At 49.8% G+C, this 12,864-nt stretch overlaps 1 protein-coding gene across 1 annotated transcript in view; it reads left to right on the top strand.

Moving 5' to 3' along the window:
- The window catches only part of CROCC2 (ciliary rootlet coiled-coil, rootletin family member 2), a 183,974-nt gene that overhangs the window by 73,620 nt on the left and 97,490 nt on the right, over window positions 1–12,864 (top strand). The window contains exon 18 of the mRNA XM_077825540.1: window positions 12,272–12,451. Coding sequence (XP_077681666.1) covers window positions 12,272–12,451 — 180 coding nt within the window. The remainder of the gene's footprint in view (window positions 1–12,271; window positions 12,452–12,864) is intronic.

Below are 12,864 nucleotides of genomic sequence, written 5' to 3'. Positions count from 1 at the left end.
AGAATTGATTCCTTGAGGCCCTGCTCCATGATTTTTCCAGGGACTGAAGTGAGGCTGACTGGCCTGCAGTTCCGTGGCACAGCAACACATGGGTAACGTACCATGCGGCACCTTATCTGGGGCATAGTGCCCCGTGGGTAAGGAATCATGTGCACCTTACTCAGGGCACTGTCACCCCTGGGTAAGGTACCATGGGGTGCCTTACCGGGGCATGGTGTCCCCTGAGTAATGTACCATAGGGTGCCTTTCCCAGGTCTTGGTGAGCCCTGGGTAACGTACCATCAGGCATCTTACCTGGGGCACAGTGACTCCTGTGTAACATACCATGGGGCACCTTATGCAAGGCATGGTGACCCCTGGGTAACACACCATGGTGTGCCTTACCCGGAGCACAGTGACCCCTGGATCACTGTGACGTTCCCCTCTGGTGTTATCTGGACCAGTGATCTGCTAGGTCACTCCAATCATTGACTCTGGGAGCCAGCCTTACCCTGCTTTGCTGTGAAAACCCCCACTCCTGGGCTGTTCACACACAGCCTCTGGCATGTAAGCTGCTCCTTGGATCGTGCAACCGAATGACACTAGCCAATATCTCCAGTCCCAGACACAACCCTAGGAACCTTCGTCTTGCAGTGTCCAGTTATGCCCGCTGGACGCTGAAAGTTTCTGAGTTTGTCAATTTAACAAAGAAATTGATATGTACCAGGCTTGTTATCCCAAAGGGAGTCTCTGACACGCTTTAAACCGGGGGTCTCAAACTTGAATCACCAGGAGGGCCACATGAGGACTCGTACTTTGGCCCGAGGGCCGCATCACCTCCTCCCCCCGCCCCACACTCCACCCCACCCCTGCCTGCAGGGTGCAGCAGGGGGCTCAGAGCAGGGGGTTGGGGAGCAGGAGGGAGTGCGGGGTGTGGCAGGGGTTGGGGTGCAGGCAGGGGGATCAGGGCAGGGAGTTGGGGTGTGGGTGCAGGAGGGGTTTGGGTTCCAGCTCGGCGTTGCTTACTTTGAGCGGTTCTGGGGTGGCAGGGGCGTGCACCGGGGCAGAGTGTTTGAGACCCCTGCTTTAAACCAAACGCACTGCTTCAGGTAGAAAAAACAAACAAATTTATTAACTACCAAGGTAAATTTTAAGTGATTATAAGTCAGAGCATAACAAGTCAGATTTGGTCAAATGAAACAAAAGGAAAACACATTCTAAGCTGTTCTTAACACTTTCAGTGCCCTTACAAACTTAGATGCTTCTCACCACAGGCTGGCTGGTTGCCCTTCAACCAGGTTCTCCGCTTTGATTAGTGCTTCAGTTGCTTGGTGGTGATATCTGTAGATGGAGGTGGAAGAGAGAGGAAGCATGGCAAATGTCTCTCCCTTTTATCATTTTCTTTCTTCCCTCTTTGCTTTGTCCCCCCCTCCCCTTCAGAGTCAGGTGAGCATTACCTCATTGCAGTCCCAAACTGACCAAAGGAAGCAGGGTAACTCACTCAAGAGTTCAACTGATCCTTTGTTGTTGCCTAGGCCAGTGTTCTTTGTTCCTGTGAGGATGGGCTGGGTTTGTCCCATACATGCCCTGATGAGGTGTGAACTGCCCATCTGCTTCTGGAGAGTTTTTGCATGGGCTTGCTTTAAGACATGAGGACACATTTTCTGCCTCATAACTATATACATGGAATTACAACCTATAACATTACTATAACGATTACTATAACATTACCATAACAACAATGCTCAGTACATCATGAGCCTTCCAAAGACACATGACATGACAAACTTTGCTTTAGATACCACACAATCATATTATAAGGATGAACATAGGGGTGCTGGGTGTTCCCCTGAGGTACAGAACCTCACACCTCCCTGCTTAGTTTACTGAAAGAGGGTTAGTCACTGACTATCTCAAAGGCAATTTGTGTTATAGTTCTTTTGGCATCCAGCCACTAAGGCCATGAGGTGGTGCACCTCAGTTTCCCCATTAACACACAGTAAACAAGGTTTTAATGGTTTCTCTGCTGTAATAAGCTTTTAAACCTGTTTACAGACATTAATTGAAAAGTAGCATTATCATAAGGTTTAACATCAGTAACAAAATTCTTATCCCAAAACTTAACATTAATACCAAAATTATTTATCTCAGATGTGCGTTTACAAGTATCTCTATGATACCATGCCCTCTGTTCGGATATTCTAGTTTGAGGTTAGTTTGTTCATTACCCATGGTGTCCTTTGACTCTCTTCCCTAGCTTTTCCTTCCCTCAAGTGTTCCCCCACAGGGCTTAATTTAATCGTGTTTCTGGAATTTTGGTGTCTCAGGGTCTGGCAAGATAGGTGTTCAGGGGGATCCTGCACCTCGGCTGGCCCTTTGGGGAGCCATCTCCCAATCCCAGGACTGTAGATATGCAGAAAATCCAGCTCCCCTTTTGGGGTTACCCTGTGTTTCCCCCTCCCAGCACTGAGTCCTTTCCTGCCTCCTAGAGGGCTGTTATCTGTGCTCTCTGGGCTAGATGTGTTTACCATTTGATCAGATGCACCTTTTCCCAAAGGCTTTCCCATAACTGCTTTCTGTGTCTCACCAGCCTCGGGGAAAACACCCCCTTCTCTGTCAGTTGGGTCATTTGCATTCTGGCAAACTACCACCTGGCAATTTCCTGGTCCTAACTCCTCTGTTATCACAAACATTGCAGCTGCATCTTGATTTAAACAGACACAGTTACTTTCCAAAAACTTATCAGAAATAGCATCCTGAAAAATTGGGACCTGGATTGGGGTACCTTCCACCACCCCTTTCTCTGTCCCTGAAAAGTCAGCTGTGTGACTGCTCCCCTCCAGGAGGTCAGTTACACAGGTCCTTCTCAAAACTTGGGTCACAGGTGGAGTGACTGGGTGCACAAACGCTGACCCAGCCACCCTCCTAGTGTCCTGGGCATCCTGCCCCAAGCGACTAGTGAGGAGACATTCCTGTACCTGCACTATTCCTTCCCCAGTTTCCTCCTCTGGGCCCCCTCCTAAGACACATTTCTCTGTGTTCCTAGGAAGGGTTCTGTTTCTAGTTCAGCTGCAAAACTCTGCCAGCTAACAACTGGGACAGTTTCCTTAATCCTCTCCTGCCCCTGTGCCTGAGGGCATGTTGCCTTCTGCTGGAAAGGAGCTAGTCCCAGCCTCTCCCATACTTGGAAGCAACACTGCTTCCCTGTGTTACAGAGTCACAGGAATCCTCACCCACCTCAGTGGTTTCTGAGATTCCCTGCCCTAATCTGAGCTCTCCTCAGGGACACATTTCTCCCTGCTCCCTAGAGCCGGGTTTGTCTCTGATTCAGCTGCGATCTGTTGGCAGCTAACAACTTGGACAGTTCTCTCCCTACCAGGCATTACACCCCCATCCCTTCCGGATGTGGTGTTGCCTCCAGCTGCAGTGCAGGAGTTGGTCTCAACCACCCTCCCACCTGGAAGCATGTGGCTCCCCGCTGCTGCCAAAGAATCAAAGAGACTCTCTCCCATTCTCTCAGCAATTCCTGAGTCCTTTCCCTTTCCCACAGGGGTCCCAGCATAAAATTCCCTCCTGCTGCAGGCAAATACTTTAACCTGAGCTACACGGAAAAAATCATTACCCAGGAGCAGGTCAACTAGGAGGTTTTCTGTTACCCCCACAGTCAAAACACTTTCCAAACCTTCCCAAACCACTTTAGCTAGTGGTACAAGGAATCTGCTTTCACCCATCCCCACAATCTCTGCCATTTGGCCAGGTAGCATACTGGCCTTTAGGACCACACTCTGCTTAACCAAAGAGATCTGGGCCCCTGTATTCCTCTGCCCCCAAGTACTCCCTGCCATTAATGTGGTTAGCCTTAACATGCTCCATGTCTGGTTCTGCAGAGGCTAACCTCACAGAACCAATATGATAGGGTTCAGTTGCTTGGGGGATTTCTGTGTTGAGGACAGCAGAACTAACATGAGCTATTGGTTGCCTGCTTCCCCCTAGGACTTTTATTCCTCAGGTGATCAGTGGAATTACACTGATAGCGCCTTTTGGGCTCTTCTGCTTTTACAGGAGATTTGGGATGAGGGTTAGAGGAATGTTTTTGGGTAAGAGAATATTTAGTCTCCCAACCCCCTTCTCTCTTCCCAGGGGCAAAATGGGATCCTCCCTTCCCACCAGTTTTAAACCCCCTTTTCTGTGGCCTGCCCTCAATAGATGCCTGATTCTGTTCGAAGGCATCAGCTAAAAAAGCCATCTCATCCACAGATTTTACATCTTTGTCCCATAGACACTGCTTTACATCAGCCTTGATGCCTTGAGCAACAAGATCAAGCATTCCTTCAAAACTTGCCACCTCTTTACCCCGACCCATTTTCCCAACAAATCTTTCATTTTGTTTACATATTGCCCATTACTCATACCATTATCCCTCTTCAGATTCCTAAATTTAACTTTATGTTTCAGGGGTAATCTGAAAACTTTGCAAAACAGTATCTTTAAATTTACAATAATCTAAAGCATCTTCAATAGGTATTCCACTGAATACGTTTTGAGCTTTACCAGTTAATTTCACAAAGGTAGGAACTCTCTTATCATCAGGGATTTCATGTGTCACACAAAGCCTTTTGAAGGTAGTCAGATATTCAGCAATATTATCCTCCTCACTATATGCAGGACATAAATGTTCCCATTTCTGGATTTTTAGACAGATGGAGTCATTGGGGTAGGAGGGGTTCTGGTTCTGCTTCTCTAGCAGGTCCAGTTGGTGTTTTCACTCTCTTTCTCTTTCTTCTCTCTCTTTCTCTTTTTCAGCGATGGCCCTTCTGTGTGCAGCCTCCTCCCTGGCTGCCTCTGCCTCCACAGTTTCCCTGGCCTCAGCTGCTTCTTTGAGCATCATTTCTGCCTGCCACATTTGAAACTCGCTGTCCTTTTCCTTCTCTGCAGCTTCCAGTCTGGCCAGCTCTAGTTTTGTAGCTGCCTCAGTGGTAGTCATTTTTCTGCTTTCTCTCACCTGAAATAAACAAACAGAAAATAACAAAACTGTGACCTCCTCTTGACTATTCTTAGCCTCTGCACTTAAAATCACAACTATCAGTGCTTAAAGTGTGAACTTTACTTGGCGTAACAAGTCGTACATACACCCTGCTTGCTGCACCACTGTGACATTCCCCTCTGATGTTATCTGGACCCGTGATCTGCTAGGTCACTCCAATCATTGACTCTGGGAGCCAGCCTTACCCTGCTCTGCAGTGAGAACCCCCACTCCTGGGCTGTTCACACACAGCCTCTGGCATGTAAGCTGCTCCTTGCATTGTGTAACCGAATGACACTAGCCAATATCTCTGGTCCCAGACACAACCCTAGGAACTTCCATCTTGCAGTGTCCAGTTATGCCCACTGGACACTGCAAACTTATGAGAGTTTGTCAATTTAACAAAGAAATTAATATGTACTAGGCTTGTTATCCCAAGGGGAATCTCTGACATGCTTTAAACCAAACGCACTGCTTCAGAGTGGAATAAACAAACAAACTTATTTGCTACCAAGGTAGATTTTAAGTGATTATAAGTCAGAGCCAGATTTGGTCAAATGAAACAAAAGCAAAACCCATTCTAACTTTGCATTAGATACCACACAATCATATTATAAGGATGAACATGGAGGTGCTGAGTGTTTGCCCGAGGTAGAGAACATCACAGTAACATACCATAGGCCTCCTTACCTAAGGCACAGCGACCTCTGGGTAACATACCATGGGGTTCCTTCTGCAGGGCACAGAGACCTCGGGGTAATGCATCATGGGACGCCTTACCTAGGGCATGGCAACCTCTGCCTAACATACAATTGGGCACCTTACTCAGGGCACAGTGACCCCTGGGTAACGTACCATGGGCCTCCTTACCTGGGGCATGCGACCCCTGGGTAACATACCATGGGGTGCATTACCTTGGATTCGGTGACCCATGGACAATGTTCCATGTAGTGCCTTCCTCGGGGCACAGTGACCCCTGGGTAGCATACCATGGGGTGCCATATCCCAGGCACGCGGTCCCCTGGGTAATGTATCGTGGGGCACCTCACGCAGGACATGGTGACCCCTGGGTAACGTACTTTGGGGCACCTTACCCGGAGCACAGTGATCCATGGGTAATGTACAATGGGACTCTTTACCTGGGGCATGGTGACACCTGGGGAACGTACCATGGGGTGCCTTACCCGTGGCACGGTGATCCCTGGATAAAGTACCTTAGGGCCCATTACCCAGTGCATGGCAACCCTGGGTAACGTACCATGGGATTCCTTACCCAGGACACGGCGACCCCTCCGTAATGTACCATGGGGTGCCTTACCAGGGGCATGGTGACCCCTGGATAACGTACCATGGGGCGCCTTTCCCAGGGCTCAGTGACCCCTGGGTAATATACCAGGGAGTTCCTTATGCAGGGCATGGCGACCCCTGGTAACATACCTTAGGGATCCTTACCCGGGGCATGGCAACCCCTGGGTAACATACCATAGGGTGCCTTACCTAGGGTATGGCAACCCCTGCATAATGTATCATGGAGTGCCTTACGCAGGGCATGGCAACCCCTGCGTATTGTACCATGGGGCGTCTTACGCAGGGCATGGCAACCCCTGGGTAACGTACAATGGAGCTCCTTATGAGGGGCACACAGTAATGGGTGTAGTGGGTATGGGTAATGTATTGTGGAGCATCTCTCGCAGGGCATGGTGACCCCTGGGGCACATTACCTTGGGCACAGTGACCCATGGATAACCTACCATGCAGCTCCTTCTGCAGTGCACGGTGACCCCTTGATGACATACCATGGGGTGCCTTCCCCAGGACATGGTGACCCCTGGGTAACTTACCCTGGAGCGCCTTACCCAGGGCATGGTGTCCCCTGGGTAAAGTACAATGGGGCGCCTTACCCAGGGCACGGTGCCCCCTGGGTAACATACAATGGAGCCCCTTATGAGGGGCACAGTGACCCCTGGGTAATGTACCATGGAGCACCTTTCCCAGGGCATGGTGACCCCTAGGTAGCATATCATGGGGCGCCTTACCTGGGGCACGGCGACCCTTGTGTAATGTACCATGGTGCGTCTTACACAGGGCAGGGTATGGCGACCCCTGGGTAATCTACCGTGGGGTGTCTTACACAGGGCAGAGCAACCCCTTGGTTATCTACTATGGGGTGCCTTACACAGGGCATGGTGATCCCTAGGTAACATACTGTGGAGCACCTTACCCAGGGCACAGTGAGCCGTGGGTAACGTACCATGGGGCGCCTTACCAAGGGCATGTTAACTCCTGGGTAACGTAGCATGGGGAGCTGTACCAGGGGCACAGTGACCCCTGGGTAACGTACCATGGAGCTCCTTTCCCAGGGCAGGGTGACCCCTAGGTAAATCTCCATGGGACGCCTTATGCAGTGGACGGCAACCCCTGGGTAACATACCATGGGGCACCTTACCTGCAGCACGGTGATCCCTGGGTAATGTACCATGGGGCTACTTTCTGAGGGCACGGCAACCCCAGGGTAAAGTACCATGGGGCTCCTTACCCAGGGCATGGAGACACCTGGGTAATGTACTGTGATGGGTTGGGTCCCAGAGACCCCCTTGGGACTGCCACCTGATGTGCTGAGACTACCTCTGAGCCCATTTTCCCTTGCAGCTTGGGACTTCAGTACCCTGTCTTGTTGATCCTGTCTTGCAAAATCACAGCAACAAGATGGAGTCTGTAGCCACCTGGGCAAGTCACATGTCTATGAATGATTCAGCTTTTTGCCTCAGAGATATTCCAATAAGCTTCTTTCACAGACTAGACTCCTTTCTAGTCTGGGTCCAGCACTCACTCACACCCACATAGTTACTGTCCTTTGTACCACTTTCTTTGCTTTGAGCCAGCTGAAGACAAAATGGAGGGGTTTCCAGGGCCTTTTATATTCTTTCTCTTGTGGGCGGAAACCCCTTTGTTCGCCTGTTCAAAATCACAGCAACAAGACGGAGTCTGTAGCTACCTGGGCAACTCACAAGTCTATGAACAATTCAGCTTTTTGCAGGCCGATGCCATTGTTTACATGTTAGTTTGAACGTCCCCAGGAAAGCTCAGATGTGGATTGGCATCTTCCAAAGTCCATTGCTAGTTAAGTACTCCCAATTACTTGAATAACCCCTTCACATTATGTTGACCAAATCTGCCTTATGTGCTTCCTACAGCAAACACTTTAGAATCATAGAATCATAGAATATCAGGGATGGAAGGGACCCCTAAAGGTCATCTAGTCCAACCCCCTGCTCGAAGCAGGACCAATTCCCAGTTAAATCATCCCAGCCAGGGCTTTGTCAAGCCTGACCTTAAAAACTTCCAAGGAAGGAGATTCCACCACCTCCCTAGGCAACGCATTCCAGTGTTTCACCACCCTCTTAGTGAAAAAGTTTTTCCTAATATCCAATCTAAACCTCCCCCACTGCAACTTGAGATCATTACTCCTCGTTCTGTCATCTGCTACCATTGAGAACAGTCTAGAGCCATCCTCTTTGGAACCCCCTTTCAGATAGTTGAAAGCAGCTATCAAATCCCCCCTCATTCTTCTCTTCTGCAGGCTAAACAATCCCAGCTCCCTCAGCCTCTCCTCATAAGTCATGTGTTCTAGACCCCTAATCATTTTTGTTGCCCTTCGCTGGACTCTCTCCAATTTATCCACATCCTTCTTGTAGTGTGGGGCCCAAAACTGGACACAGTACTCCAGATGAGGCCTCACCAATGTCGAATAGAGGGGAACGATCACGTCCCTCGATCTGCTCGCTATGCCCCTACTTATACATCCCAAAATGCCATTGGCCTTCTTGGCAACAAGGGCACACTGCTGACTCATATCCAGCTTCTCGTCCACTGTCACCCCTAGGTCCTTTTCTGCAGAACTGCTGCCTAGCCATTCGGTCCCTAGTCTGTAGCGGTGCATTGGATTCTTCTGTCCTAAGTGCAGGACCCTGCACTTATCCTTATTGAACCTCATCAGATTTCTTTTGGCCCAATCCTCCAATTTGTCTAGGTCCTTCTGTATCCTATCCCTCCCCTCCAGCGTATCTACCACTCCTCCCAGTTTAGTATCGTCCGCAAATTTGCTGAGAGTGCAATCCACACCATCCTCCAGATCATTTATGAAGATATTGAACAAAACCGGCCCCAGGACCGACCCCTGGGGCACTCCACTTGACACCAGCTGCCAACTAGACATGGAGCCATTGATCACTACCCGTTGAGCCCGACAATCTAGCCAGCTTTCTACCCACCTTATAGTGCATTCATCCAGCCCATACTTCCTTAACTTGCTGACAAGAATACTGTGGGAGACCGTGTCAAAAGCTTTGCTAAAGTCAAGAAACAATACATCCACTGCTTTCCCTTCATCCACAGAACCAGTAATCTCATGATAAAAGGCGATTAGATTAGTCAGGCATGACCTTCCCTTGGTGAATCATGCTGGCTGTTCCTGATCACTTTCCTCTCATGCAAGTACTTCAAGATTGATTCTTTGAGGACCTGCTCCATGATTTTTCCAGGGACTGAGGTGAGGCTGACTGGCCTGTAGTTCCCAGGATCCTCCTTCTTCCCTTTTTTAAAGATTGGCACTACATTAGCCTTTTTCCAGTCATCCGGGACTTCCCCGGTTCGCCACGAGTTTTCAAAGATAATGGCCAATGGCTCTGCAATCACAGCCGCCAATTCCTTCAGCACTCTCGGATGCAACTCGTCCGGCCCCATGGACTTGTGCACGTCCAGCTTTTCTAAATAGTCCCTAACCACCTCTATCTCCACAGAGGGCTGGCCATCTCTTCCCCATTTTGTGATGCCCAGAGCAGCAGTCTGGGAGCTGACCTTGTTAGTGAAAACAGAGGCAAAAAAAGCATTGAGTACATTAGCTTTTTCCACATCCTCTGTCACTAGGTTGCCTCCCTCATTCAGTAAGGGGCCCACACTTTCCTTGGCTTTCTTCTTGTTGCCAACATACCTGAAGAAACCCTTCTTGTTACTCTTGACATCTCTTGCTAGCTGCAGCTCCAGGTGCGATTTGGCCCTCCTGATTTCCTTTAAATACAAGCATAGAGCCAATGCTCATAACTTCAGATATAAAAATGATACATGCATACAAATAGGATGAATATATTCAGTAGCTCATAAGCTTTGCAAAAATATGTTAAATGGCATATCTAGCATAAAACATATTCCAGTTATGTCATATTTACACTCATAAGCATATTTCTACAAAGCATTATGGGGTGCAAAATCACATGCACCATGGGGCACCTTACCTGGAGCATGGTGACCCCTTGGTAACTTACCATGAGGTGCCTTACCCAGGGCATGTTGACTCCTTACCCAGGTCACAGTGACTCCTGGGTGACGTATTATAGGGGACCTTATCTGGCATACGGTGACTCCTGGATAATGTACCATAGGGCTCCTTTTCCAGGGCACAGCGACCCCTGGGTAGCATACCATGGAGCGCCTTACTTGAGGCATGGCAACCCCTGCATAACATACCATGGGGCGCCTTACCCGGGGCACGGTGCCCCACAGAAACATACCATGGGGCACCTTACCCGGGGCACAGTGCCCCCAAGGTAACATACCATGGGATGCCTTACCCGGGGCACAGCGCCCCACAGTAACATACCATGCCTTGCCCAGGGCATGGTGACTGCTGGGTAACGTACCATGGACAGATTTATGCAGGGCAGTACGACTGCTGGGTAAGGTACCATGGGGTGCTGTGCACGGGACATGGTAACCTCTGGCTAATGTACCATAGTGCGCCTTACCTGGGGCACAGCGACCCCTGGGTAATGTATCATGGGGCACCTTACGCAGGGCACTGTGACCCCTTGATAACATACCATGGGATACCTTCCCCAGAACATGGTGACCCCTGGGTAATGTACCATGGGGCATCTCACACAGGGCAGGGTGACCCCTTGGTTATATACCATGGAGCACCTTACCCGGGACAGGGTGTGACCCCTGAGTAACTTATCATGGAGCGCCTTACCCGGCGCATAGTGACTCCTGGGTAACGTAAAATGGCACCCCCTACCCAGGGCACGATGATCCCTGGGTAAATTACCACAGGGCTCCTTATCCAGGGCCCAGTGTCCCCTGGGTTACGTACCATGGGGCACCTTTCTTCGAGCATGGTTACCCCTTGGTATCATACCATGGAGCACATTACCCAGGGCACGGTGAGCCGTGGGTAATGTACCATGGGGCACCTTACCTGGAGCATGATGACCCATGGGTAACATACGATGGGGAGCCTTACCAGGGGCATGGTGACCCTTGAGTAACATACCATGGGGCACCTTTCCCAGGGCATGGTGACCCCTTCATAACTTTTCCCAGGTCCTTTTCTGCAGAACTGCTACTTAGTCATTTGGAACCCCAGCCTGTAGCAGTCTATGGGATTCTTCCTTCCTAAGTGCAGGACTCTGCACTTTTCCTTGTTGAACCTCATCAGATTTCTTTTGGCCCAGTCCTCCAATTTGTCTAGGTCACCCCATCCCTACCCTCCAGCGTATCTACCTCTTCCCCCAGCTTAGTGTCATCTGCGAACTTGCTGAGGGTGCAATTCCTCCCATCATCCAGATCATGAATAAAGATGTTGAACAAAACTGGCCCCAGGACCGACCCCTGGGGCACTCCACTTGATACTGGGTGCCAACTAGACATTGAGCCATTGATCACCACCCATTGAGCCCGACAATCTAGCCAGCTTTTTTCCACCTTATAGTCCATTCATCCAATCCATACTTTTTTAACTTGCTGGCAAGAATACTGTGGGAGACCATATCAAAAGCTTTGCTAAAGTCAAGATATATCACATCCATCGCTTTCCCCATATCCTCAGAGCCAGTTATCTCATCATAGAAGGCAATCAGGTAGGTCAGCCATGACTTGCCCTTGGTAAATCCATGTTGACTGTTCCTGGTCACCTTCCTCTCCTCCACATAGTAATATGGTGAAGACCCCAGATCACAGGCAGTCCTGGGAACCTAGCTACATTGTGTATTCTTTGTCCCAAGTGTTCTCCTCCGTGCTGGCCGGAAGCATGACATGCACAGTAGCTGGGCCATCACAGCGTTAACCTTCTCCCTGACCTATCTGTCAGGCAAGCCCTGTATGGAGTGCCACATGGCTCTGCACACAGCAGGGTGAGGGCTGTAACTTTTCAGGAAGGTTTGTCCCCATCCAGACCTGTCCTTAACAGCCTGCTCTGCTCTTGCTCGATGTCAGGAGAGCTTATATCTGGCACTGAAGGAGGAGAAGGAAGAGGCTGTGCACCGGCTGCAGCAGGAGAAGGAGGAGCTGCTGTTCAAATGTGAGGCTGAGAAAGAGGAGCTGGCTGAGGAAGTACTGAGTTTGCAGCAGGAGCGGGATGAAAGCCTTCTCCTGTTGGAGAATGACAAGCAGACGGTAATCAGGGAGAGCAATGGTCCTGGAGGAGCACGGGCTGCAGGAAAGCTCCAGTCCCGGCCCCTCCCAGCGGAAGGCGCTGTGGGGAGTGGTATAGCATGCTGGCTGTGGGGAACCCAGAGAAGGGCTCTGGGGATCTCAGAGGAATGGAGAACATACCTTACAAGAGAAGACTTAAGGAGCTTGGCTTGTTTAGCCTAACCAAATGAAGGCTGAGGGGAGATATGACTGTTCTCTATAAATGTGTCAGAGGGATAAACACCAGCAAGGGAGAGGAGTTATTTAAGTTAAGCGCCAGTGCAGAACAAATGTCTATAAACTGGCCATCAACAAGTTTAGGCTTGAAATATACAAAGGTTTCTAACCATCAGAGGAGTGAAGTTCTGGAACAGCCTTCCAAGAGGAGCAGTGGG

The sequence above is a fragment of the Eretmochelys imbricata genome, chromosome 9, assembly GCF_965152235.1.
Source record: "Eretmochelys imbricata isolate rEreImb1 chromosome 9, rEreImb1.hap1, whole genome shotgun sequence".
Taxonomy (NCBI): Eukaryota; Metazoa; Chordata; order Testudines; family Cheloniidae; genus Eretmochelys; species Eretmochelys imbricata.
The sequence above is the reverse complement of the archived record's forward strand: the minus strand, read 5'-3'. Positions and strand labels throughout refer to the sequence as shown.